General features: G+C 36.2%; 1 protein-coding gene across 15 annotated transcripts in view; it reads left to right on the top strand.

The window, feature by feature from the left end:
* Phf14 (PHD finger protein 14) overlaps window positions 1–26,869 on the top strand; it is a 192,432-nt gene that overhangs the window by 154,781 nt on the left and 10,782 nt on the right. For 10 of the 15 annotated variants that reach the window (XR_003956264.1, XR_001785183.2, XR_003956260.1 and 7 more), the window contains one exon: window positions 18,492–18,693. The exons of 1 other annotated variant lie outside the window; for it this stretch is intronic. Coding sequence is in view for 8 of the 14 variants with exons in the window: in XM_030255656.1 (XP_030111516.1) it covers window positions 18,492–18,566 (75 nt within the window). In the remaining 6 variants the exon portion in view is untranslated. Of the gene's footprint in view, window positions 1–4,685; window positions 4,776–18,491; window positions 18,694–26,869 lie in introns of those variants that run through there. 4 more of the 15 variants (XM_006505197.4, XM_006505202.4, XM_006505196.4 and 1 more) reach the window with 1 other exon arrangement.

The following is a 26,869-nucleotide window of genomic DNA, read 5'->3' on the forward strand; positions in this document are numbered from 1 at the left end:
TTATAGGTCTACATATTTCAGTAGGTTTCCAGATATATTAATATAGAAGTAATCATAACCTATGAAAAATTAAAATTTCTTTTGTTGCACATTTTTTGTTGATTTTCATTTTATTATTTGTGATATATCAAAAGAATAAATAATTTTATTGGTTTGATACAAAATAATGTACTAAATTTTCCTTTCTCTGTATTATATTGACTGCAGTTCACCAAAACCTAATTGCGTATATGGTTTCCACAGGAAACTTAATCAGCTAAACAGAATTTGTTCTTTGAAATTAGTTTTGTGTTGCATCAGTGCAGTGAAGCAGATCTCTACCTAATTATTAGTATTTTCATCTTTCAATGTTTAAACCTAGTTTGAATTTGTTTGGTTTTAGCCCTTATAATCTTTAAATATTTATCTTTTGTAACATTATAATTTGATACAGTTTTTTTTATTTCATTAATTTCTTTTCCTTACTGTGTTGCCTACTAAAACTTAAAAATGATGTTTCTTGAAAGGAAAAATCAAAATTCAAACTCCTAGTATATTTTCTTCAAGTCAGCCAACTTTGAGAATTACTTATCTACTAAATGTTAAGGGGTTATGGTTTGAATATTTAAATAGCAGCAATGTCAAGGGTCAACTGAACAGTTAAGCAGATAGGTTTGCTGGCTGTTAGTTTCTGTGTAGGGAATTTTGTGTGGTGCTACATCATTACTGCTTTTTCTCCAATATATGCTTTACACTTTAACTTAATTACTAATAAAGCTTAGGAAACACAAACACAGAATGCCTCAAATTTGTAAAACTGCAAATGTTTAGGTTTCTTGCCAACTTTCGCCATCTTGGATTTCTAAGCCAGTAGCAATACTTAATGACCTTTTCTGTTCTTACAGTAGTATACATGGCCATTATTCAATATGCCACAATGAATCATTTTTATCTTCATCTTGTGTCTGCTCAGTTTATATAGAATAAATATTTATGCTTTCTCTGTTTTCAGGACTAGAAGATTCAGATAGAATAGGTTTGAAGTATCAGCTATAATTCATTGCTTGAAAAAAAAAAAAAACCTTATACTGATCCTGTGTTGAAAAGAAAACCATCTTAATCATTTCAGTTGCAGCTTATAACTGAGATAGCATCACTATTTCCTTCTTAAGAAAGTATCTGTAAAGTAAGAAAGCACTGGAATAGTTACGTATAGTTCATTGTTTTCTTTGTTAAGTTCTCAAAACAGATTGTTACCTTATTTAACACAGGAGTACGATTACCTAATGACCTAATGCCAATCTAGATTTTAAGTTTGCAGCTATAAATTTCAGTGGATTGAGACTGCAAACCCCACGCATTGATTTGCCAGTATCAGAAAAATATTCAGCATTTTGAAAGTGTTTTGCTGATAGTATATAATTGTTGACTTAGTTGTGGGAACACAGCCCTGATTTTAGCCCTGGTCTTGCTTAAAGCAGTTGACACATTTTAATAGCAATCTTATAACAGTGTATACAGGTAAACTTAATTTTACCAATCACTTAAACAACTACTTTTCTAATCATTTAACTCTATTTTTTGTTTGTGCCTTAATGAAATACAAAAGAATAAGAAAAGAAACATGCTTTTTAAGAATTCTGAATAGCATACAATCCTGTTTAATTAACACCAAATTCATATCATATAACATTAAGCATGTTACAAGATTTTTTATCATTTTTGTTAAATACATTAGACAGTAATGCATATTTTATGCCTAGGCCAATTTTTAAACCATCAAAGAAACTCTTGAATAAGCTGAAACAGTTTTCTTTTTAAATTTATATTATTTTGCATATACGTGTGTGTGTGTGTATCTGTGTGTGTATTGCCAGCTTGTGTATCTGTGTACTACATACGTGCAGTACCCATGGAGGATACTGAAAATCCCTGAAAGTGGGATTGCAGGGCTACAGGTTGTGAACTGCCATGGGATGCTGGGAATTGAACACTGGGCCCTCTGAAAGAGCAACCTTTACTGGTAACCACTGAGCCATCTCTATAGTCCTGAACCTAAGTTTTTCATTGCATTATTAAAATGTTGTATCGGACCTAAGTTTATGACAATACAGTCTGTTTTATTCTAATTTATAGCATTTTACTGTAAATTTTTATAGATTTACTACAGTAGACTTTGACTACTTATTAGTGTTCTCCTTGCCCATATTCATTGAGCTCCATGCGGTCATTGTTCACATAAGTAGAATTTATTTAAAGCCAAAATTATAACATGCAGCAATATATTCTTATAGTAATTATGGTCAGCATATTCTATTCAAATCAGAGCCCTGGCTCTTTATGTTTTTTTTTTTCTTCAAACTGAAACATCTAAGGCCAATATAAAAGGTCTCTTATATGTTGCTTAGGGTTGGAGACAAAATTTTATGCTAAAATAAAAATTTGGTTAAATACAGAAAATAGAACATTAGCGGCTGCTCATGTATATTAGAAGTGACTTTATTATCCTTTTGGTTTTTCATTGTGGTTCAGAGGTGTCAGCTGTAGTTCCTATTATGATATTCCTGTTGTTGAAACTAAAAGCAAAGAATAGGCTTTGAGACTTCACCCACACACATACACACACACACACACACATACACACAAAACTTCAGTCTGTCTTGATTACTTACCGACTCACTGAAATAGCTCTTGTTACTCTCCCTTAACTTCCTCTCATCACACTCAGTATTTATACCATTGTCCAAAATCACAGTGACAGCATTGAACATTCCTTCTAGAAAAGTTTGTAAGATTCCTAAAACCTGTGTAATCCTGATTTTCTTTCTTCCTGGCTTGCAGTTTCTTCTCAGTATTCATAACTAAATTTTTGACCTTAGTTCAAGTTGTAGTGTGAGTCCTGGTTCTTGGACCTCCCCCATCTATTCGTATTTGTCTCTGGATGATCTTAGTCTCAAGATGTGTCTGTGTTTGGTGACTTCCGGTTTTCTGATTTTGTCTCTGACCTCTTCTTCCACAGTCAAGATTTTATTGACCATTTAAGTGTTGGCTTAATATGTTAGATAGCTGAAGATCATCTCTAACTTTATAATGACAAAATAGAATTCTTGGTCCTTCCCTACTTTAATATCTTACTTTTCATATAAATTCCATCATGCTTGAGGGTTATAAAATTAGAAGAATTAGGCCAGGCATGTTGATGCATGCTTCTGCTCCAGCCCTCAGAAAGAAGTAGGTGGATCTTCATATTGACCAGGGCTACATAGTGAGACACTGTCTCAAAATGGGAAAAACAAAGGCTGGAGAATAGGATGAGAGAGAAATTAAGGAAAGAGAAAGAGAGAGATTATTCCTAATTATTCTCATTTGTTTTTCTATCTGCTTGCCCTAATTCCAAAGCATGTGTTTTTTTTTTTCTGTCATGTATCTAGTACTTGTACTTACCAACATTTCTGATGTGTTACTAGAGCCTGCTTTCTTACATCTTTAATTATAATCTCTTTAATTTTTTCCCATCCTTTCTTTAGACAACAGAGAGAATGTGATTAAAGTTAAAATAAGCTCAGGCAGTTTCCTTCTCTCTCTCTCTCTCTCTCTCTCTCTCTCTCTCTCTCTCTCTCTCTCTCTCTCTCTCTTTCTTTTTCTCATTTTATTTTTTATTTATTCACTTTATATTCCCCTCCCCTACCCAGCTCCCTCCCATCCTCCCTCTGCCTCCTATGACTATTTTATTCTCCCCTTCTGAGTGAGGTTCAAGTATCCTTGCTTGGGCTTGCCTTGTTTGGCTTCTTTGGGTACCCGTGTGTTATGGTTAATGTCTATTTATAAGTGAATAAATACCATGCATGTCCTTTTGAGCCTTGGTGGCCTCACTCAGGATGATATTTTCTAGTTCCATCCATTTGCCTGAAAAATTCATGATGTCTTTGTTTTTAATAGCTGAATAGAATTCCATTGTAGATGTACCACATTTTCTTTATCCGTTCTTCAGTTGAGGGTCATTTTGGTTGTTTCCAGTTTCTGGCTATTATGAATAAAAATGCTATGAATATAGTTGAGCAAATGTCTTCACCAACCCTACATCTGACAAAGGACTAATATCCAAAATTTATAAAGAACACAAGAAGTTAGATACCAATAACCCAAATAACCCAATTAAGAAATGGGGTACAGAGCTGAACAGACTTCTCAACATAGGGATCTCAAATAGCAGAGAAATACTTAAATACATGTTTAAAGTCCCTAGTCTTCAGGGAAATGCAAACTAAAACAATTCTGAGATTCCACCCTAACACTGGTCAGAATGGCTAAGATAAAAAACACAAGTGATAGCACATGCTGGTGAGGATGTGGAACATGGACACTCCTGCATGGCTGCTGGGAGTACAAACTTGTACAGACACTTTAGAAATCAATTTGGCAGTTTCTCAGAAAACTGGGAATAGTTTTACCTCAGGACCCAGCTATACCACTCCTAGGCATAAACCCAAAAGATACTTCACCCACAAAGACACTTGTTCAACTATGTTTATGGAAGCTGAAATTCTTAACCACTCCATGGGTTCTCAGACAAGCCAAAGTATCACAGTGGCTTGTTAAGCTAGGCTAACATTTCACCTCAGGCCAGACTCCCTGGCCTTTCTGATGCTCATGCACACAGAGCATGCTTGGGCACTGGGTCTTTAGCCTCTCTTCCCTGTTCCTAGACTATCCCTTCTCGTGAACAGTTCCTACACGTCATTCAGGCCTCAGCCCCTCGGCCATGGAAGACTTTCCTGACTAACAACCTAAGATAAGTATGTAGCCAATTTCTTTCACTTCACTTCAACTATATCAAAATATTATAATATAATCTTTTTTATTTATATTGTCTGACAGTTTTCCCATTGTTGCTCACTACTCTTTTTTCCTATCATTTAAGCAGGCCTGTTAAATAGTGAATGCATTTTTGTTGCTTAAACAAATAGGAAGCAATTACGTAAGTTCAATAATTCCTAAGAGTTATTTGTATAGAAATAATAAGATTGTTTAAAATAAAAAGTAGAAATCATTTTCACTCTGGTTATAGAATTAAAATCACTTATCTTCTACCTTGTGCATCTGAGTTCATATTTCCGTCACAAATTTTAGAAATCTATTTTTAACTATGTGATGATAAACTATATGAGTCTGAATATTTGCTATCTCACAAACATTTTCTGGGGTTTTTTTGTTTGTTTGTTTTTGTTTTTGTTTTTTGTTTTTACCATACCTTGCACATGTTCTTGTATTTTTAGTTAGGTTAAACCCAAAGTCATTCTTTGATGTTGGGTTTTTCCTCTTTGATTTGGGTCTTACATTTTACAGATAAAGAAATTGAGTCTGGAATTCCCATTGCCTTCTATGATGTCATACCAACACTAAGTACTAATGCAGGATTCACATAGGGTTTTTGGACTTATTTGGAGCCAAAATATCATAATTGTTTTTCAGTATAATATCATTTGAGCTATAGACACAAACATAAACAAACTCTTTTGTATGTCATCCTAAGCGTTGAAATGGTACCAAATCAGTGTTGACTTAACCGGGTGTACAGTTCGAGACTGTAATTCAGGACCCATGAACTCTGATTCAAACTCTTCTATTAATTAGCTACAGGGCCCTGGGGAAATCAGTTTTGTATTCTGGGTCTGGCTTGCTTTTTTCTGGCTTTAACAGAATGGGCCCATATGGTCATTACATGAGATTCCATCTAGTTTTTTAAGCCAGTGAATTTCTATTAGGAAAGTGTAATCTTGACGAGACATCTGTAGAAAGCAGTTGTAGTTTATCTTCTCTGACTTTGGAGTTGTCATGTGTCCAGTGCTTTTCCATAAAACATAGAGGAAGGTGGCAGTCCCTATTTAATCAGGTCATTAAATTCAGCAAAATACTTAATAAAATCCTCAGGTAAAGAGTAAAAGTTTTTTAATGTAATTTTATCCACTATTGATTTTCCTTATACTAATTTTAAGGTCTTTACTAAATTACATTATTTTTTATCAGTAATCCAAATGAGTCTTGACAATTATATATATATATATATATACAAATATGAGTAGATTTTGCTAATAATTATAATACCTTATTTCTTTCTTATTTGTCTTCAAAATAAGATTAAGTAACAGCACCCTGTTTACTGCACCTTGAACTTAAATATAATAATCCCAGCTTTTTTTTTTTTTTTTGGAAACAAGCGTATTGTCGGCGTTCTATACAGCCTTGCAGAAATCAGCCTCTTATTAAATATTTATTGGGTTGTTGTGTGTATGAGACATATAACAAAAACTATTTATGAAGTAGATCTCTTATATCAGGATTATAGCCAGTGATTCAGGCTGCCTAAACTAAGAGGAGACAAATTGGACCAGAGATTAAAATGTTTGCTCTTGCTAGTTATATTTCTGCCTGAATTTTTTTAAATACTTCATGCCAACAAGACAGGTCAAGCAATAGTGAAAGTTTAAAATGTACAGAGATTCAAATACAGATTTTTCTATTTTAAAAGACAAACAAAGCAAACAAAGCCAAACAATACAAATGTGTTGTCTGTCTCTGATATATAAATACATAAATATTTAAATATTTCACAAGTTCCTATATGAATACATATTTATATGTAAATAGATATGCATATGTGTATATATACTTTATATATAAATACATAAATATATTTTACAACCTTATATGTTTCTTAATTATAGCATTGCATCAAAAATGGACATTAATTCGGTTATATATGATGTCTTTTTTTTTTTTTTTAAGACTCTTAAGGGTGAACTTTTACTTTTCCCAAAATCCTGTATGGACCTACCTCTGTAGACTCATGAGTCTTCTTAAAATAGTAACTGTGCTTCCGTCTTTAGAAAAGAAGCATTTGTTTGTTGCTTTCAAACATTTGAGAACTCCATAGCCCTGATCATCCTTTTTTTTTCTTTTTTTTTATTCGATATTTTCTTTATTTACATTTCAAATTTCCTAGTTTCCCCTCTGAAAACCCCCTATCCCCTCCCCCTCCTCCTGCTCACCAACCCACTTCCTGCAGGCCTAATCATCCTTACATGTGCTTATTTTAGGCCCTAGATCAGTGTTCCTGAGATTATAACACAAAGTCATTTTACTCAGAAGCTGGTCCTTGCACCAGTTTCCAGGGCATCCTCTGCTTCTCCTATGTGTATGTTCTCTCAAGATTTAAGAACTGTACCACAACAAATCCTGACTGTTGGCAAAAACTGTAGACCTCCCCTTGTTCTCAGTATTACTTTCTTTGCTTTTAGTCACCCAGCATCTAAAAATAAAAAATGGAAAGTTTCAGAAATAATTCTTCATTTTTCTGTTTCATGCTGTTCCAAATATCAGATGCAGTCTTACTAGCACACTGGTTCCTTCCTGGAATGTAAATTATTTCCTTGTCTACTGTGTCCATGCGGTGTAGATCACCCATTCTTATAGTTACCAGATCTATGGCCCCAATGGCATGGGAGCTTGTGTTTAAGTGTATATGTGGCCTTTCAATTGTAGCCTAATACTGCTTGAAAGATAGTCTGTGTGCTATTACCTCCATTCCCTCATCACAAAACATTGTACTGTTTCATGTCACCATGAGGAAATGAGGGGAACGAAGCACAGTGAGATGTCTTACGAGAAAAAAGGGGCCATATTCAACTAACTTCCATTGTAGTATGTTGTCACAATGTTTCACTTGTTATTGTTATTTTTAGTGTGCCATTGAGTATATATTAAACTATGCATGATAGCAGAAAGCAAGGCTCAGTCCTGTGTGTAGTTTTTCACCATATTAAAATATGTTGCTGCTAAAAAGGAAGACCACTATTCTTGGGAAAACTACAAAGATAGTTAAGATGTTTATCGAAGTTTTCATAAGAAACATTCAGAGAGCATAATTGTCAAGGGTTTAGATATAAACCTTAATGTCCTTATCTCTTTCAGGGTAAACCTTGTCTGTGGTGCGATTTTTTTCTCTTCAAACTGTGGTTTGTTTTTTATTTCATTTTACCCCAGCTGTTCTTTTTCATTATAGATCTGCATAAGAGTGATAATAACCTTGTGACAGAGTCAATATTAGGCTGGTCGCGAAAGCTTTCTGCCAAAGAAATTAGTCCACTACCTTTAAATTTAGCCTCAAACAAGTTTTTAGAACAAAATGAGAAAGCAGCCACCTTTTGACCAAAATATCACTAGAATGATCCCCAAGGTAGTTGCTAAGATTGTTAACCTCTAAACTACTTGAGCTGGGCCTCTTCAGTTTCCGTAGCTTTCAGCACCACTGTCTTCATCCTAACTCCTACTAGAATGACCCACTAACCTCTATTTACAGTATGCAGTGTAATGACGTTCCTAGCACAAGCCAGAGACACAAACATCTTTCATGCTCCTTGGAAAACCATGATGATCAGGTCTGTCCTAGCACTAGCCCACCACCTAGAATCAATGTCTGTCTTAGGTGTCTGTGGTTATGGCAAAATCCACGGCCAGGGCAACTTAGGAAGGGTTTATTTGGGGCTTATAGTTCCAGAGGTATGAGTTCTTTTTCATCATGGCTGGGAAGCATGGAAACAGGCAGGCATGGTGACTAGAGGACCAGCTGAGAGCCCATATTAAAAAAAAAAAAAAAAAAAAAACACCAAATGGGGGTAGGGGGAGAGAACTTAAAATGGCATCAGTCTTTTGACACCACAGAGTTTGTTCCCAGTGGCATACTTTCTCCAATAAGGCCACATGTCCCAAATAGCCAACTGGGGACCATGTATTCAAATACCTGGATGTGGAAAACAAAAAATTATTTAAATTACAACAGGATATTTCCCCTAGAATTTTCTCCTGATAGTTAAAGGGTCCTAAATTTTTCTGGTATTTTATATTTCATAATTTCAGTGACTTAGTACTTTGAATAATCCATTGTTTCAACTGATTTTAAGCCTCATGTGGCGGGGATTATATAGGAGTGGCCTTATTTTTTAAGTCCAATACAGTACTATCACATAGCTATTTGATTTGATCAAGGATGGTTGTATGCATAGGTTACATATCTTTCTTTTTAAATGGGATATTTGAAATTTTCATTACACGGAATAATATTGTCATAGTCTCATCTTCTAGATTGTAAAACACTGAGAAGTACATTATATCAATAGAATCATTAGCTGCTTAAAGAGACCATTGGTTAAATGATGCATTGTCATATAAGCTTTATAAGTGATTTGAATCTTGCCAACTGTCCTACATTTGGGAATCGTTTAAATACATACCAGTAGATGAGTTCATTATAGTAATAACTTAAAGCAAATGGTTTTAAATTTAATTTAAAAGCTACTCAATAGCCAAGAGATAATCTGTAAATTCAGGAAATAAGCATACAATATATGTTTGTTCCTGATAATAAAGTACAACTATAGGGGATTTTTCTTTTGAATGTGATTTTTGCAAAGTACTTAAATTTTTTGACATAAATAAAATATCTTCTTTATTCTATAAAAAGTTAATGTGCCATAGGAGATATGTTACTTGGAAATCTAATGAGCTATTAATTTCTAATAAAACAATGAAGATTAATGGCCTTACTTTGGGGAAAATAGCACTCAACTTGAAATAAGTATATTTGAGAGAGTTTAATCAGATCATTTGAGAGAAATGGTTTTATAACTTGGTTGTTAATAAGTTTATTTCTAAAGATTTAGCCCATCATGTGGTGTTAGTCTTAATAAAGGCATAGGTTATGTTGGGATGAGAAAGAAATCATCATGAAGATTCAAGAAACCTAACTTTGGAGAGAAGAAAGTGTCTGGTGCTGTAGCCCAGCTTTGTACAGTATTAATCTTTAAAAAGCAGACTTTCCCTACATGAGGCCAAGGGATCAAAATATATTCCCGACTCTTGCAGAATAAGAAGCTTGTTTAGTCGATGGAGTCCTATCTGTACGTCCTGTCTGTGCGTCACCAGTAGCAGAGAGGACGATGGTTCTTTAGAAGGACATTTACGACATCTTCACATAATGCAGAGGTTGTTACTGTGCTTAAGTGAAAATGATTCTTTTCCTCTGTATAGGAGACATTTGGAAATACCTGATTCAGGGTATGAAAGTAAAATGTCATTATTAATGAGAATGTCTGCTAGCCAAAGAGACATAGTTGAAAATAAAACTGTATTTACAAATCATTACAGCATTTATAGTTACGCTTGTCATAATACAGTTAAATCATGTTCTAATAGTTCTTAAACTATCAGAACTAAAAAAATACATGACATGAGCTTCATTGGTGAAATATTTCTCAATAACTTTAATTTTCTGGCAGGCAGTAAATACTGAGAGGGGTAAGGAATAAGTAAGACACGCCCATGTGGACAGAGGAAGAGTGAAGGAGTCGAGAAGGAGTGGCCCTGAGTATTATTTAACTACATAGTACTTAAGAACGAAGTATCTTTTCTTTGGAGTGTTTGCTGCTCATTTGCCTTTAATGTTTGGGTCAAATGACTGGATTATAAAGGAGTTGTACAGTGTTATAGCAAGCTTGTATGCTCTTGTCCAGCTCCCCTTCTCATTAACAACTTACGGAGGAGTTCCCAGCCATAAAACAGAAAGAAGCCTTAGGCGGTTCTCTGAAGTAAACGTTTGTGTTCACTAGATGTTGCCAGTGCTGCCGCTTGTGTCTTCTCTGGACATAATTCAATCAGAGCTCACTTTTGTCTCATCAGCTGAGTGTTGTTAATGTTGTTCTGCGAGTAATGATTGGCACTTGGTTGTTTTATACAGTGTCTTTCCAACGCAGCTTTTTTGTTCCTTTGTGTATTGTTTTTCAAGAAAGGATAACTCTGTGTAGCTCTGGCTGTCCTGGAACTTGATCTGCATACCAGGCTGGCCTTGAACTCACAGAGATCCACTTGCTTCAGTCTCCCAAGTGCTGGGATTAGAGACATGTTCCACCACCTCCTGGCTCCCATGTGCATTTTTCGCATATGTTCTTATGAGTAGGCAAGTTGTGTGTTAATCAGAAGTCTCTGGCCTGTGTTACCATCACTCTCAGGATGTGACATTCGAATATGTCAGCATGGATTTCTGCTGATGCTAACCATCAGTTGCCATGGTGCTTATGAGGTTTTTCCCTTAGGAAGTTATCATTGTTCCTTTTTAAAAAGGAGTTGCCAATCCTCTATATTTGGAAGACAGTACAAAGAGTTGTTTTATTTTAAGTCTCTAGACAGTTTAAGTTCAGTAAAAAATGTGCTATCACACTTTTGTTCATAGGCAGCCTTAGAAACATTTTAGCTTTCGTGAATTGGTGACCAAGGAGAAATGTAAGAAAGTAAAAGAGGTCCCCATACATAATCATAGTTGGAATTCAGTTCCCCTAAAACTCGCTTTCAGTCTGAGGTAGTTTTTGCAGTGAGTAAATTAAAACTTTAATAAAGACACTGTATACAGAAGGAATTCTGAATTGAGATTAGTTAGGAATTTTTAAATTGAAAAAATTAACTGTTGAGTGTTTAGTGACTTACTAGATTGTTCCTTAACATCAGAATTATCACAAAATATTCACAATTGTCTGCCTCCCATAGATAACAGTATATAAGGAATTTAAAATATTGAAGTATATTAGCTATAAACATACATAAACCTGAGCAATGCTACTAAGTGGACTGATGGTCTCTCTGTCTCTTGTCTGTCTGTATTTCTCTCTCGCTCTCCCTCTCTTTTTGTTTCTCACCTATGCCCCACTTCTCTCTTTCTATTTGACTTGTTGCTAAAATAAAGAATATACTTTTGTGTGGTTAAGTAAAAAGCAGATTGCTTTTACTGTCTTTTGTTTGAATACATGAAAAACAGAAGTAAGATACAGTTATTTCTGAGATGCTTAGGGATGGAACCCACGGGATCCTGATTGCTTGACAAGAGCACAGAGCGATGTCCTAGGCCTCCATTCACTTGATGGTATGTGTAGTTGAGCTGATTTTCACCAAGAGAATCCAATGGTACTCCAGTTTTATTCTCTATTCCTAGGATTTTTAATTAAATATGCAACTCTGTCATAAGAAAAACCCATATACTTTTTACAGTAAATCTAATTAAGCATTTCTTGTAAGTTCACTTCAATGTCTACGATGGCCCACTAAAGTTGGAATTCAGTTGTAAAATGGTAGATTAATTGCCTTTTGTATGGAGTGAAATAAGAATCTCAATATGCAAAGTCAGGAAATGTAATTAGAATCCTCAATTGCTTATTCAGTGCATTGGAAAGCTGAATGCAGAAGTACAGGAAAAGGGCCAAAGGTTGTTAAATGTAGCACATTACACACGCTTTACACTTTATTTAATGACCCAAGTGTTTATGGCTGCGAAGCAAATGCACCATTCAAGGAATTACGATGGGATTGTGAAGCATTAAAAACGCCAGTGAATTTTAGTCTGAAGGATGCAGTGTGCTCATTTTGGCTGAAACATTTTCATTATCATCTGTATTTTTCCAGTTATTAGGATAAATTTTTCCTCATTGTGCAGCATTGTTGTCTATAGTAAAGCATGGTCTTCAATACTATAGAGAGTTAAAACTAATGCATGCCCCCATATCAAATATAATAATAATAATAGTAATAATACTAATAATATTAATACAACTGAAATTAATAAAAGAAAGTGTTGTTTGGGTGCAGTTTGAAGCAATTTGGGTATATTACTTTTCTGCACCTTTTCTATGACTACAAACTTTTTAAAAAAATTTTTTCTTTAAGTAAATGGCATTGCGGCACTATCTTATTTCTACCCTCCAGCCCTTCTGAGCTCCCCTCTTTCTAGCCCCTCCCACACCTCCCAACTCTCAAGTTGATAGCCTTGTTTTCTTTTAATTATTGTTGTTACTCACACACAGACATATCTATGCATGTAAATATAACTTGCTGAATCTGTTTTTGCTTGTGTGTAAGTAGTTTCGAGCCTGACCACTCTGCATTGAGCAGCCAGAAAGAACTTTCATCTCTGAGAGGCCAATCCTCCTCCTACCTTCCATCTGACTGCAAACTTTTATAATAGTGTCTTTAAAAGATACACAACTTACTTCTTTAAAATATATTGTTAAGATATATGCATATTTGTGATTGCAAATTTAAATTCTATTTTAGTAACTATTCCTTCTCTGATTAGTCAAAGACACTATATTAAAATTTTTAAAGAAAATAGAAACCTTTCCAGTCACCACTTATCTGCAGCCCAGTTTGCTTAACTACAGTAGCAACAAGTGTCCTCTCTGAGCATAGCACGGTTATGAAAGTAAAAGCCACTGACTTCACTCCTTCTTGTGAACATAGATCCTCATTTTTCCTCACTTATTCATAGAAATAATTTGTACAGTCAAACTATAAAAGAACTCAATAAAAGACATGCTTTCTAGTTAATAAAGTAGCTGTGCTCACAGTGGAAATGTAAGAAAATCCAGAATCTCACAGGCAATAAAATAAAACAATAATATCACTTAGCCATTCAGGCCCTTAGTGAAGGAATTGTATATAGAGCCAGTTTAAGAAACCGTTTCTTTAACTATAGAAGTGCGGGTGTCTTCATATTTTGGTGTTTTGTTTTGTTTTGCTTTGCTTTGTATTTTTTCCTTGTAAAATCTTTCCTATACATTTTATATATGTTTATATATGTTATTTTATTTAGAAAACCAGTGAAATATTATAATTTGGAACAAAGAACCATTTCTTTAATATTTAAGTGCTTTTATTTTGAAACATTTTGAGCTTACAGATAACGAGATAGATAATTCCTAGCTCCTTCTATCCAGGTGACCGTGGTTTCCATCTTGTATAACCACTGTAAAATTTCCAGAACCAGAAAGGGTTACCAGATGATTTTATTGACTGCCCTGTGTGTATTACCAAGGTCTTCAGTTGTCCCAATAGTCTTTCTATGGCCCACTGTTCCAGACTGCATTAAATGATCATGCTACCCTAGCCTTCTCCAGTTTGTGACAGTTCCAGCTTTTTTCATCCCTGACCTTGGCATTTTTGCACACTACCGTTGAGTTCTTTTATAGAATACCTGCTGTGTGCTTTCCCATGATTAGCTCAAGGAAAGACTACAGGAGAGAGGTGATGTGCCCTTCTTACTGCATCCATTGGCTTGGTGATGCTAAGTATACTTTAGGGGTAATGTTGATCTTCAACATGTGACGCATGGTGATATTTACTGGGTTTTTGGCATCAGACTTATTATGTAAAGAAAAAAAAAGGGAATTCTATGCCTTTTTATGATCTTACCTTTAAAAGAAATCCTTTAAAACATGGCAGTTTACAAGGTGAACATATTCAGATTTTAAAATAATTTGCCATTGCATTGAGTTAGTTTCTGCTTAAAAGAAAAGAAGATAGATAGGTTTTATTAATTAACATCAAGTATTTGAGCTTTTATCAAAAGAAAAATGCACTAGTTAGTAAGGGGAAAGAGAAGGAGTCTTTGTCCCAAAATAGTGGCACAAGCTAAATTTCATCTAAAGGACATCTTGCAACTTCTATGCAATAATAAGGATTTCCATCTGACAAATAAGACAAGTGTTTATTCTTGTTTCTCTTTCCCAATAACTCTTCACTCTTTTCCACCCAGAGTACTAGACCATTATTACATGTCCCTTGTGTGCCTAGAAATAACATCTCTTCTCCATGTCATACTGTCAGAGTAAAAAAAAAAGGAAGCTCGTGAACCACATTTAGTCATTAGGTGTTATGGGTGTTGCTGTCATAGGACTGCACACCACATCTGATGAGAAGAAGTACGAGGTCAGTTGGAATCAATATGTTTTCTGGAGTTTGAATAACAAACTTAAGCATTAAGAGCATGCCTATGTGCATTCCAGTACCCCACAGGGTCTGTTTTCTTGACGGTTGCTTCAGGGATCCTTCATGAAACAAATGTCAAGCTTGTCAGGGCTGTCACTAAGAAAACGAACCATGTAGCAGGGGTCTTCTTTCCCTGGGAAACAAACAGATGTCTTAGCTCAGCACAGTGAAAGCCCCTGCCATCACTGCCTGACTCGCACTTGCTATCCAGTAGAAAGAAATGCTGTGCCGCAGCCTCCTTCCCTTGCGCGTCACTCGCTGTGCACTTACTTGTTAATGATGCTCAGTCTGTTGCCTGGAGGAGTTGGTTAATCTTGAACTCTATGTAAAGTTCTTATAAAATTTGCCTACAATGTTACATATACATTTCCAAAGGACAGCCCTTCAGAGGGTTATGCGATCAAGCTGCAATGATTTTTTTTTAAGGTAAAAATCTATTACATTTATTTTTATACTGTCAAGCTATAGCAATTTCAGTGTTATATCCTAGCAATTAGCCTGGAAATTTTTTTACTCCTCTCTGTGATCTTTTGCTATATCTAAGTCACAGCTGCAGTCATATAAAATAATAGATAGGCTTTGATGGTTATATAAGTGATTTAAGATATAAAAAAGGCAAATTTTTAAGACAAATCTTCAGAATAAGCAGAAGAAAAACCAAGGCCAAGACTGTGTATTTGCTTAAGAGGAGGCAGAGCTACAATAGAGATATGACTTTATAAGCGAGCAGGAAGTCAGCCAACGAGGAGCTGTCATAGTGATGCCTTAGCTTCCAGACGTATTTCTGTTACATGTTATACACTAAACTGTTTGTAACTTAATGGAAGCTGCAGACTTTTATTTTACTTAACAGCATTCTCCTATAGCTTCTACTTATTAAATATAAAAAACAAAATATATAGACACTTCCTAGTCCTTAGACTTCCCAGGCTTATTATCACATCAATACATCAGTATTTTTATTTTTTTTATATGCATGGTTGTTTTGGGGTTTTTTATTTATTTTTGGCCTGGTGTGTGTGGGTGTGCATGCATGCACACGTGTGCAAGTGTTACCTACAGAGAACAAAAGACGACAACAGATGGAGCCCCTGAAACTGGCGTTCCAGATGGTTGTGAGCCTCCATGAGGATGCTGGAGAATTGACCCTAGTCGTCTGAAAGGACAGTGTTCTTAACCACTGACAGTTTCTACAGCCCTTTTGCATTTGTATGTTGAGTTAAAGTAGTGTTAAAATTGCTAGATAAAGTTAGATACAGTTTATTAACGAAGTAATATTAGTCTGCACACTTAGACTGTACAGATGATGAAGGCTTTGTTTGTTTGCCATGACTTAAAGGATATGAATTTTAAATGACTCTCCTGGGACTGGAGACATGGCTCAGTGGCTGAGTGCACCTCTTGCTCTTACAGAGGAACCCAGTTCTACCAGCACCTACATGGGGATTGAGAACCATCTATAGTTGCAGTTTCAGGAAAACTAACACCCTCTTCTGTATTAAATAGACACAGAAATGGATGTGGTATGCATATGTAATTGCAAACAAACACTCATAAACCTAAAAGTAAAAAATATCAAAGTATGTGGCCATTTTGGCACATACTGCTTCACACATTTTTGCTTTCCTTCTTTATCAGTGTTGTTATTGTAAATCAAGATTGCTGGAAACATGTCTGCTGAATAAGAAATGACAATATGCCCTTTTTAAAGTGTGTATTCATTTACACACAGCTCTTGTTCTTAAACTCTAATATTTCATAGAATTCAGAAAACATTGAGTAGACTCCAATTCTATGCTGATTGCACCCATTTAGACAGGAGGAATATAATATACAGAAGAAGGCCTTGTTTGAAAAGCATCTTGACAAATGTGGTACTACCTAACAAAATGTACTGTCTTAGTTACATTTCTATTGCTGTGATAAAACACCACAATCAAGGGCACTGACAATGGCAAGTATTTAATTGGTCTCATGGTTTCAGAACTGTAGAATATGTGGTAGCAGAACAAAGGCATGGTGCCTGGAAGAGCTGAGAATTAACATCTTGATCCACAAGCAAGCGGCAAAAAGAGCATGACAGAGATAAGGCTAGTCTCTTAAACCACACAGCTCTCCACAGTAACACACTTCTTACGGTATCACACTCGCCAATCTTTCCCACACATTTCTACCAACTGAGACCAAGTATTCAAACATTTTGTTTCAGCTTTTGATGGGCATTCTCATTTAATCCACGATAGCCTCTTTACCAAGGGATTTTCTATACTGACACTTAGTCTCATTAGTAGAAGGCAGTGGAAGGTAGAAAATGAAGATTTAATTTTTAATAGGTTGTAACTAAAATGTAATTTCTAGAAACCCTTGCATATTTACTAAACCTCTTCAGATGTCAGTTGATAGAAAATAATCTACTCAGTAGGGATAATTTAAAGGGAAGTTTGAATGACTTAGCAGTAGTAGTTGTTGGAAAAGTAGTCAAAATTGTATTGCCAAGATGAACTAAAGTCTCACCTGATATCTCATTCACCTATAAAGCTTCAGAATAATTGATAATATTTATAATTTCTCTGATTTTCTAATATTAATACAGTCTAAATCAAAAATAATATGCAGGTTAGAGACAAGAATACTTTCTTCATTGTACTGATTGTAGAAGAGGGTTTTGTTGTTGTCTGTTTTTGTTTTTTCCATAGGAGGCAATTACACAGACATGATTTGCATTGACACTAAGCAAAAATTCAACTATTATGTGATTTATTTAAACTTGGTTTTATAAAATACAGAAGTACAGAATGATTTTTTGGAGATAACTGGCATTAATTTTATGTAAAGATACTTGAGAATTTCTGCCTATGCTTTAATTAACTCAGTAATGTTTTAGGACTAGTGCCTATTTCAGTTAATAAAAAGTAAAAGATCATATTGATAAATCAGAAATAACAGAAAAGCAAGACTACTTGGTACTTGGATATTGTTAAAGGAATATATTTAATAAGATAGATTACCAAAAATAGGATGAAGTATTTTTCCAGGTGCTTATTATTTATGCTTTGAAGGTCAGCATTTAATATTAAGCACAAGGCACATTTCATTCCTCTGGTAGCAGGCATTATGATGTCACTTCATTATCCACCATGTGCCATGGGAAACTGATGTGAATTATGAGGCCACCACTTAGAATCGAAACTAGAAGATTGTAAACGTTCTACAGCATGACAGGCCCATGTTTCCTATTTTAGAACCGACTGATCTTCAGATAACATATGGTGGTACAAGTAATTGAAAAATTGACAGACCTGTCAAGAAAGTATGCTAGATGAGACCAAAATGCCATGCTGGAGCACATAAAGTGTCTTACAAGTTAAATTTATTGTTTTTTATCAAAGAGCAAAGTAAAGGCTATCTGGTTCCCCTACGACAGAGAGCACTGTTCGGTAGCAGGTGTTCAGAAAGTAATTCTGAAACCTTGAAAAATTGGTTGCTCTTAATCAACATTTAGAAGAAAATACCCTGTAATATAATTAAACAGTAAGAATTTTATAATTATAGATATAGAATCTTTTCCTTATTCTAGAATCAGGATAGTACATTGTTTTGCTGGTAAGAAGTGTAGGATTTAATGTTTGCTAAAATTTATTTTGCAGGAAGATGAAAATGAAGCTGAAAAGAAAAACGCATCTCAGGAGCTCAGCATGGAGCAGAAAACTCCAAAGAAGTAAAGGATTGTCCAGTGTGTTCTGAAGCGTGTACAACTTAGGCTCAAGCAGATAACGTTTCTGATTTATAAAATGTTAATTGTAAAATCTAATTTACAAAACTGTTCTCAATAAAGTCCTTGAAATAGGAGCTTGTATTTGAAATTCATATTTTTTTAAACAATTCAACTTTGACTTAAAGGCCAAACCATCAGAATATCTTTTGGTTTCTTTATTGTTTTGTTTTGTTTATGTGGCTTTGTTGTTGATAGTGGGATTTACTTTGTTTCAGTTTTTGTTCTTTTGAGACAGGGCTTCACTGTGTACTCTTGTGGACCTAAAGGTACCTATATAGACCATGTTGTCCACAGACTGAAAGAGATGTGGGCCACCGTAACAGCCTCTCAAATGTTTTTTTAAAAGAAAGAAATTGTCAAAAATACAAGAACATGATTTTCTTTGTCCTGTGACCTAAGTAGAAAAGGGCTTTGTTGTTGTCCTCTGTTGGTATCTGTATGGCCTAAAAGAAACCTCTGGGAATATGTAATTCAATTTTATTTTTATTTTTATTCTTTTTTACTATAGTCACTTGTTATCTTCCAAAAGGACTTACTGGAGTTCCAGTTACCAATATAAAGAAACCCAGTATTCTGATTTGCTTTCCTGTTCCTATGGTAAACACCATAAGTAAAAGCAACTTTGGGGACCAAAAGATTCACTTCAACTTACACTTCCAGGTCTCAGGAAGCCATGGAGAAACACAGCTAACTGGCTAGCTTGACTAGCTCATACTGACCTAGCTTTCTTACACAACCTGGCCACAGCTCCCTAGGAAGAGTGCCACCCAAAGATGGGCTGAGCCCTCCGCTGTCAGTCAAGACACCTCTCACAGGTACAGCCACATGCCTGTGTGGTTTATGCAGTTACTTAGTTAATGATCCCTCTGCCAGGTGAATGTAGGTTAGTGTCAGACTAACAATAAAACTAACAGGGACCACCAACATAATTAAAACAGGAAATGCTCAGGCATGCAAACACTGACAACCAGCCAGTGCCACAGGAAATGCTGATGCGTTCGCTCTTCACATGATACTCCAGATTTGCAGAAAGGAAGAAAAATAATTTGACAGTCCTTTGTAGCAGAGATAGTACCATGATTTTTAAGCCATAAAAATATTTTCAGTAAGGGGGCTAGAGAGATGACTCAGTGGTTAAGAATGCTTACCGCTTATAGAAGACTGGAGTTTGGCTTCTAGCATTTAAATCTTATAATGCCAGCCTCAGGGGATCCAGGAAGACTTGCAGCCTCAGTAGACACCTATACACACATGCACTCATGCATACACATGCACTCATGCACGCACATAATCTTTTTAAAAATAGTTAGTAAGGACCTATGTATTTGTCCATACAAACTTTTCTCAGCTATTTAAAAACAAAAACAGTCTCTCTGTGTGTCCTGCTTTTGCTTATACATTTCCAAACCCTTTCTGACCCTCATGTTTATTAGTGTGTTAAAGCCATTGAATCCTCCCTGCTTCTGACTTCTGAGCTGTTATTTGCCAACTCCAGCAGCATGCATGAATCTAGTCGCAGTTTGTATAACCATAGTTCTGGCAGATGTCTTTGTTTGATTATTGAAGTCAAATTTGCTTTTAAAAAAAAAAAGGGCTAGAACTTTGAGGGAACTTATAAGAGATTGCAACATGCAACATCCTCTCCTTTAGAATGGAATCAGTATGTTTTCCCTGGGGTCGTATTTTTATCACTTGCATCTGACAAGCTCACTAAATGTGTGACAGTAGGATGTGCTGGCAGCTTGATACCGTAGGCTGAAATAGAGAAAACTGCAAGTAGGGCAAACAAGAAGTTTACTGAAGGGTAGCTTCTAAGCTAACTGGAAATCGGAAAAGGAGCTCACACTTAGAAAGCACCCTCCCTGGGTGAACTCTGGACTGGGCCAAAGCAAAGGCTGAGAAAGCAGTTCAGCTGCACGGGGGGTTGCCCTAAGCAGTTTCAAAATCACTGAGACATTTTTTTCCTACGTGGATCTATTTCAGAAAACCCATATTTACACAGATTGGTATATTACCAGGTTTTTGGTGATAATGGTTGTTTTGTTTTTGTTTGTTTTTTCTTTTTTTTTTTAATTGGATATTTTCTTTATTTACATTTCAAATGTTTTCCTCTTTCCAGGTCTCCCCTTCAGAAACCCCCTATTCCATCACCCCTCTCCCTACCTCTGTGAGGGTGCTCTCCCACCCACCCACCTGCTCCTGCCTTTGCACCCTGGCATTCCCCTACACTAGGACATTGACATCGAACCGCCTCAGGCCCAAGGGCTACTCCTCCCACTGATGTCCAAAAAGGTCATCCTCTGCCACATATGCAGCCAGAGCCATGGGTCCCTCCATGTGTACTCTTTGGTTGGTGGTCCAGTCCCCGGGAGTTCTGGGGGGGGTCTGACTTGTTGACACTGTTGCTCCTCACCACCCATGGGGCTAAAAACCCCCTTAGCTCCTTCAGTCCCTTCTCCAACTCCTCCATCTGGGACCCCATGCTCAGTTCAGTGGTTGACTGTGAGCATCTGCCTCTGTATTTGTCAGGCTCTGGCAGAGCCTCTCAGGAGACAGCCATATCAGGCACCTGTCAGCAAGCACTTCCTGGAATCCACAATAGGGTCTGGGTTTGATGACTATATGGGATGGATCCCCAGGTGAGGCAGTCTCTGGACGGTCATTCCTTCAGTCTCAGCTCCACACTTTGTCTCCATATTTCCTGCAGTGAGTATTTTATTCCACCTTCTAAGAAGCACTGAAGCACCCATACTTTGGTCTTTCTTCTTCTTGGGCTTCATGTTGTCTGTGAATTGAATCTTGGGTATTCTGAAATTTGGGGCTTATCATACCATGTGTGTTCTTTTACTGAAGGAGGCAGAGGCAGGAGGATCACCCCGAGCTACACCTTTGTTTTTATTTTGAATCAGGGTCTCTGTGTAGTCCTAGCTGTTCTGGGACTTATGTATACTAGGCTGGCCTTGAAGTTAGAGAGATCCTCCTGTGTCTGGAGTGTTGACATTAAAGTTGTGTGCCACTATGCTTGACTGTCACTTTGAACGGTAATGATAGCTATTTCATACCTTAGCAGCCACACTACATGTTCTGGGTTATGCATACAGTGGTGCCTATAAATATGAGGTTTATGATGCTGCTTGTCATGTTCTAATAATGAGCAATGTGAGCCTTAAGAGAAGTAAATGAACAAAAGCTGTGTACTTTGTATTTAGCAGCAAGAGTTTAAATGCAAAGCACCTTACCCCTAAATATCTCAGTCTTTACATAATAGCCACTAATATCATCCTTCTTTTGATCCATACTTTTCATCCTACTTCACCCGTGATTCTCTGCATTAACATTTTAGTGTTTTTATTATTTTTAGATTTGTTTTTATTATTATGAACTGTGTCTTTATGTGGAGAAGTGTGTGAGAGTGCAGGAGCCTTTGGAGCCAGAGAGGCCAGAACCTGCAGAGCTAGTAACAGTTGTGAAGTGGGTGTGAGGAATCAAACCCTTTATCTTCTGCAAGAACAGTATATGCTCTTAATCTTGAAGCCATCTCTCCTGAGCAGCTTTTATTCACTTTACGGCTTTTGTTTAAGTGAAATAGAGGAAATGGCATAACTGTCATTCTTTATACTCCAGGATAGAATGGTGCTCGTAATGAACCAACTACAAAAACAACCTATTGTTTGTCTGTGACATCCCAGAAGAGCTTTGTCCATTTTTTAAAGACAAGTGGTTGATTCCATTTCTGTATGTTGCCATCTGCTCTACTGTTGCCTGCATTTCTGAAATGAGCTGTTAGTGTGGGAGACACAGTGAAAGCCACTATATGCGCATATTCAGTACTTGTACTTAACTGATACTCTTAGTCAAAAATTGTATGATGTCTCTTTAAACAAGTTTTCGGTGCGCCAGCAAGATGGTACAGTGAGAAAGGGTGTTTGCTATCAAGCTTGACAGCCTTAATTTGATCCCTAGGATCCACATAATGGTGAGAACTAACACGGGAAAGTTGGCCCCTGACTTGCACATATACACAAACACCCAAATAAATAAACAAAGGTTAAAAAACTTTTTAACAACATTTACCCATTATTTTAGGATAGTGAATGTTACAGTAAAACTCCTTAAATTTCCCTTCAGAAAAAAAATCTGATGCTTAAAGCCCAGACTTGGGTATTCTATGTTAAAATATATGGAACTTCTTTTTAAGATTTACCTAGTTTTGAAATTGTGTGTGTGTGTGTGTGTGTCTGTCTGTCTGTCTGTCTGTCTGTCTATCTGTGTGTTCTATGCGGGGACTTGTGTTCCTGTATGCAATAACTGCAGAGGCCAGAAGCATCAAATTCTCTAAGCCTGAAGCTAGAGACAGTTATGTGCTGTCCAACATGGGTGCTAGGAGCTAAACTTGGATCCTCTGTACAGCAATTTAAGTTAAGTGCTGAGCCTTCTTCCCAGTGTCATATGTAACTCTCATAATGCCACAAAATAACTATGTGACTGTATCACTAATCACTTTATTTGCATGCTATATATTATCATGCAATAGATTGTATTACATACTAGACCAGCCTGCCATAACAAAATAACCAGAGGTTGCATTGGTTAAAACACAAGAAGTTTATTTTTTTTCAGTTAAGTATGATTATAATTTCTAGATCAAAACACAGTAGGATTTACTTTCTTTCCCACAACACATTCTCTCCCTCACTTATTTGGATTGTGTTAAGGATCATTACAACAGTATCTGTGGCTCTATAGATCCTTTATATTTACAGAAAGTCTTCAGAAAGGTTGTTAGTTGGCATATGGTCTATGAGTTAATTTCTACAGGTTATCTACTGTAAAATGAAGCCTTCCTATTCTTGTTATCTCTTTAGTTCTGTTACTTAGCTCATTTCCTACCCAGTGTTAAGTACCACAGCGCTGAGGCAGCCTGAGACTACCAATGCCTGGAGAACACAGCTTCTTTTGTACTTCATGATGCATGAAAACCTAGCCCACAATTCCTAGAAACAAACTGTGTTATTGTTAGCTTCGGAGTTATATTTCTTCATAACCTCCAAGAATTTGGAAATAAAACATCCTTTTATTAGTCTGTCTCTATCACAAACAGGAATAGCATTTTTTTTTCTTAACTGTGTTTAGACTACACTCATTCCTTAGGTCTAGGCTATAAATATCAGAAGTAAGCAGGGATGTTACACCACACAGCTAGCTGGCAAATGGAAGTTGCTAGATACAAGTTCTTAAATCCATTGAACAAAACTTTAATAAGACCCTATATGTTAGCCATGCAGTTTTCTGTCACAAGGTCTTCAGTGGGGAATGACAATAGATGCTACTCTTGGGTATTGTCCTTACCGCTAATAAATTTCACTGAATTCATTTATACTAAACACCCATTCAAATGTATAAATCTGGGAACATGAGCACATCTATGTGTATTACACAGGATTCTCCACAGAGCTAAAGATGGGGAGATTTTATAGATTGGCCTATACAGTGGGGACTAGGTAGTCAGAAAACAGCTGGTTGGAAAAACAAGCCAGTAGCTGCTTGGCCCTTGAAGCTGAATATCTCAGCAGTTCCAAAGCAATGGTGGGAACCTGGAAGATTCCTGGAAAGCTGCTGGTATTCAGTCATCATTGGGAGGCCCAAGAGACTGGAGTCTGAGCCAGTAGAGCACATCCACAGCAGCAATGGGCTCACTCAGGGAGGAGCAATCGCTTCTTCCTCTCATATCTCTATTCAGGAGCTTTCCACTGGAAGTTGCTACCTCTGAGGAAGACATTTTAGTTAGTCTCTTCTGGAAATGCCATCACAGAAGAGCCCAGACATGTGTCTTCCTATTGACTCCAGACCCTGCCATATCACTGGAATTAGCCATTACATCATGTGACCTCAGTTCCAATCTACAGAGCATTTCCACTCAAATTGTCCTTTCTTGTAGTTTTGAAGTCGCACAGCCTTGTTATATTCCCTGATTTATCTTGTTTGTTTGTTTGTTTGTTTGTTTGTTTGTTTGTTTATCACCTTGTACAATGCTCAAGTCAAGTGGATCAGGGACCTCAACATACAGTTCATTGGCACAGGAGAAAACTTCCTGAACAGAACACCAGTGGCTCAGGCTCTAAGATCAACCATAGACAAACGGGACTCATGAAACTGAAAAGCTTCTGTAAGGCAAAGGGAAAGATCTTCAGTAACCCTACCTTCTTGTTGAAGTTTGCCTGATGTAAAATTCCACACAGTGGAAACACAAGATATGTAATTTTTGCCTCACTGCCTTTACTCAGCAGAGTGATTTTGAAATGGTCTGTTTATTCTTACTTACTGAAAAATATGTCCTCATGTGTGAATATATCACAGTCTGTCCATCTGGTGACTGACATTTAAACAAATGTAAAATAGTAGAAATACAAATAGTCAAAAAGCACACAAAACATTATTAGTGATTATAAAACAGCTAATTAAAACAAGTTACAGCTATATATCCACCAAGCTCTGCATAGGAGTGGCTGTTACCCAGATGACCACATGTACCTATTGAATGGTTGAACTAGCGCTACTTCACTTTAAGATGTGGTACCAAATTTTGGAACTATACTGAAAGTAATAACAATATCACAATAATTTGTGTTCAAATTTTGTGTTGAAATGCTTCTTTGAATAGATTTAATTAAATTTTAATTTTTTTTAACTGTGACCACTAGAAAATTTGTATTTACATGCTCTTGAGCAGTGGTCTTGAACTGTAATTCTAAGTCTAAAAATAAATCTTAAAAAGATATAGAAAAACCCTGAAGTTTTCATATACTATTGGTAGAGACATAAAATACTACATCATTTCAAACAATTAAAGGATCTTTCATAAAGTTAGCCAAACCCTTAGTATGAGGGGATGAAAACATGTTCACTCCAAGATTTGTACAGAATTTGTAACCATCTTCTTCATAATGACCACATTCTAGAGCCAATTATTGTCCCTATTCAGCTAGAAGTCACACTTCAAACGGGTTATTCCTTTCAGCATGTAATGTGATTCATAGTTAGGGTCTAATTCTTATAACTGTAACAACAGTGTAAAAAATAATTACTACAAAGCTACTATGAAATGTTACATAGAAATCTAAACAATACACAAAAGAACTACAAATTTTAACATTTAAAAAGTGATGTCGCTTATTTGAAAATGATTAATAGACTCACAGCTTTTTTAATGGTCCCATATTCTAATTTTTTTTAATTCAAGTATGGCTGTGTGTTTCAGTGAATGCTATCCATTTTCCTTGGGTTTGGAAAGTTTGTGAGGGGAGAGCAGATATGTGTACCCTGTTGCTTGATATTGGAATGTGTGTGGCTTGCCTTGAGTCTGATTTCCACTCCAGAGGGCAGTGACTTCCCTTGGTAACTTTCTGAGCACCCAGATGAAATGGGAGCGGGATCAGAAGTTCTGCTCCTTTAATACCGTTAGAAAACTAATAAAATTATTATTTGAATGTTAATATTCATTTTGCATTATATTCTTTTTCATTTTTTTCTTTTTTTCTATTAGATATTTTCTTTAATTACATTTCAAATGTTATCCCTTTTTGTAGTTTCCCATCTGAAAACCCCTCTCCCCTCCCCCTGCCCCTGCTCACCAACCCACCCACTCCTGCTTCCTAGCCCTGGCATTCCCCTATACTGGGGCATAGAACTTTCACAGGACCAAGGGCCTCTCCTCCCATTGATGACCAACTAGGCCATCTTCTGCTATATATTGCAATATATTCTTTTGCAAGACAATCATTAATCGTTTTCTTCTAAGCAAGAACTTTGAATGTACCTGCTTTCCTGCCTACAATGGTTTTTTTAATTGGATATGAACAACTCATACAAAGGACACTCTCTCTTACAAAAGTTTTACATGGTTACCAGAAAAATACTGCAAAACCTGCTGAAACAAGCAACAAACTAATTTTATTTGACATTTCTCCAGAGCCTGTGGTTCCTAAGGCCTGTACAGGTTTCTCTTGATTGAGTTCTGATACTGCTTGGGACTAAAGCAACTTCCTCCTGATACCAAACTAAATAAGGTTCACTCGAACTTGCAAAAGTTGATTAGAAAACTATTCCATTTTCCATTACATTTTTTTACAAAGCCATGAATGAGCAAATTTCTTCTCCATTTCAGACTACTGAGCAATCATAGCAGGTAATAAATGTTGTCCCATTGTGAATGCAATGTGGAATCCGTGACTTTGATATCTGCAAAGGAAG

The sequence above is a fragment of the Mus musculus genome, chromosome 6 (assembly GCF_000001635.26).
Source record: "Mus musculus strain C57BL/6J chromosome 6, GRCm38.p6 C57BL/6J".
Classification (NCBI taxonomy): Eukaryota; Metazoa; Chordata; class Mammalia; order Rodentia; family Muridae; genus Mus; species Mus musculus.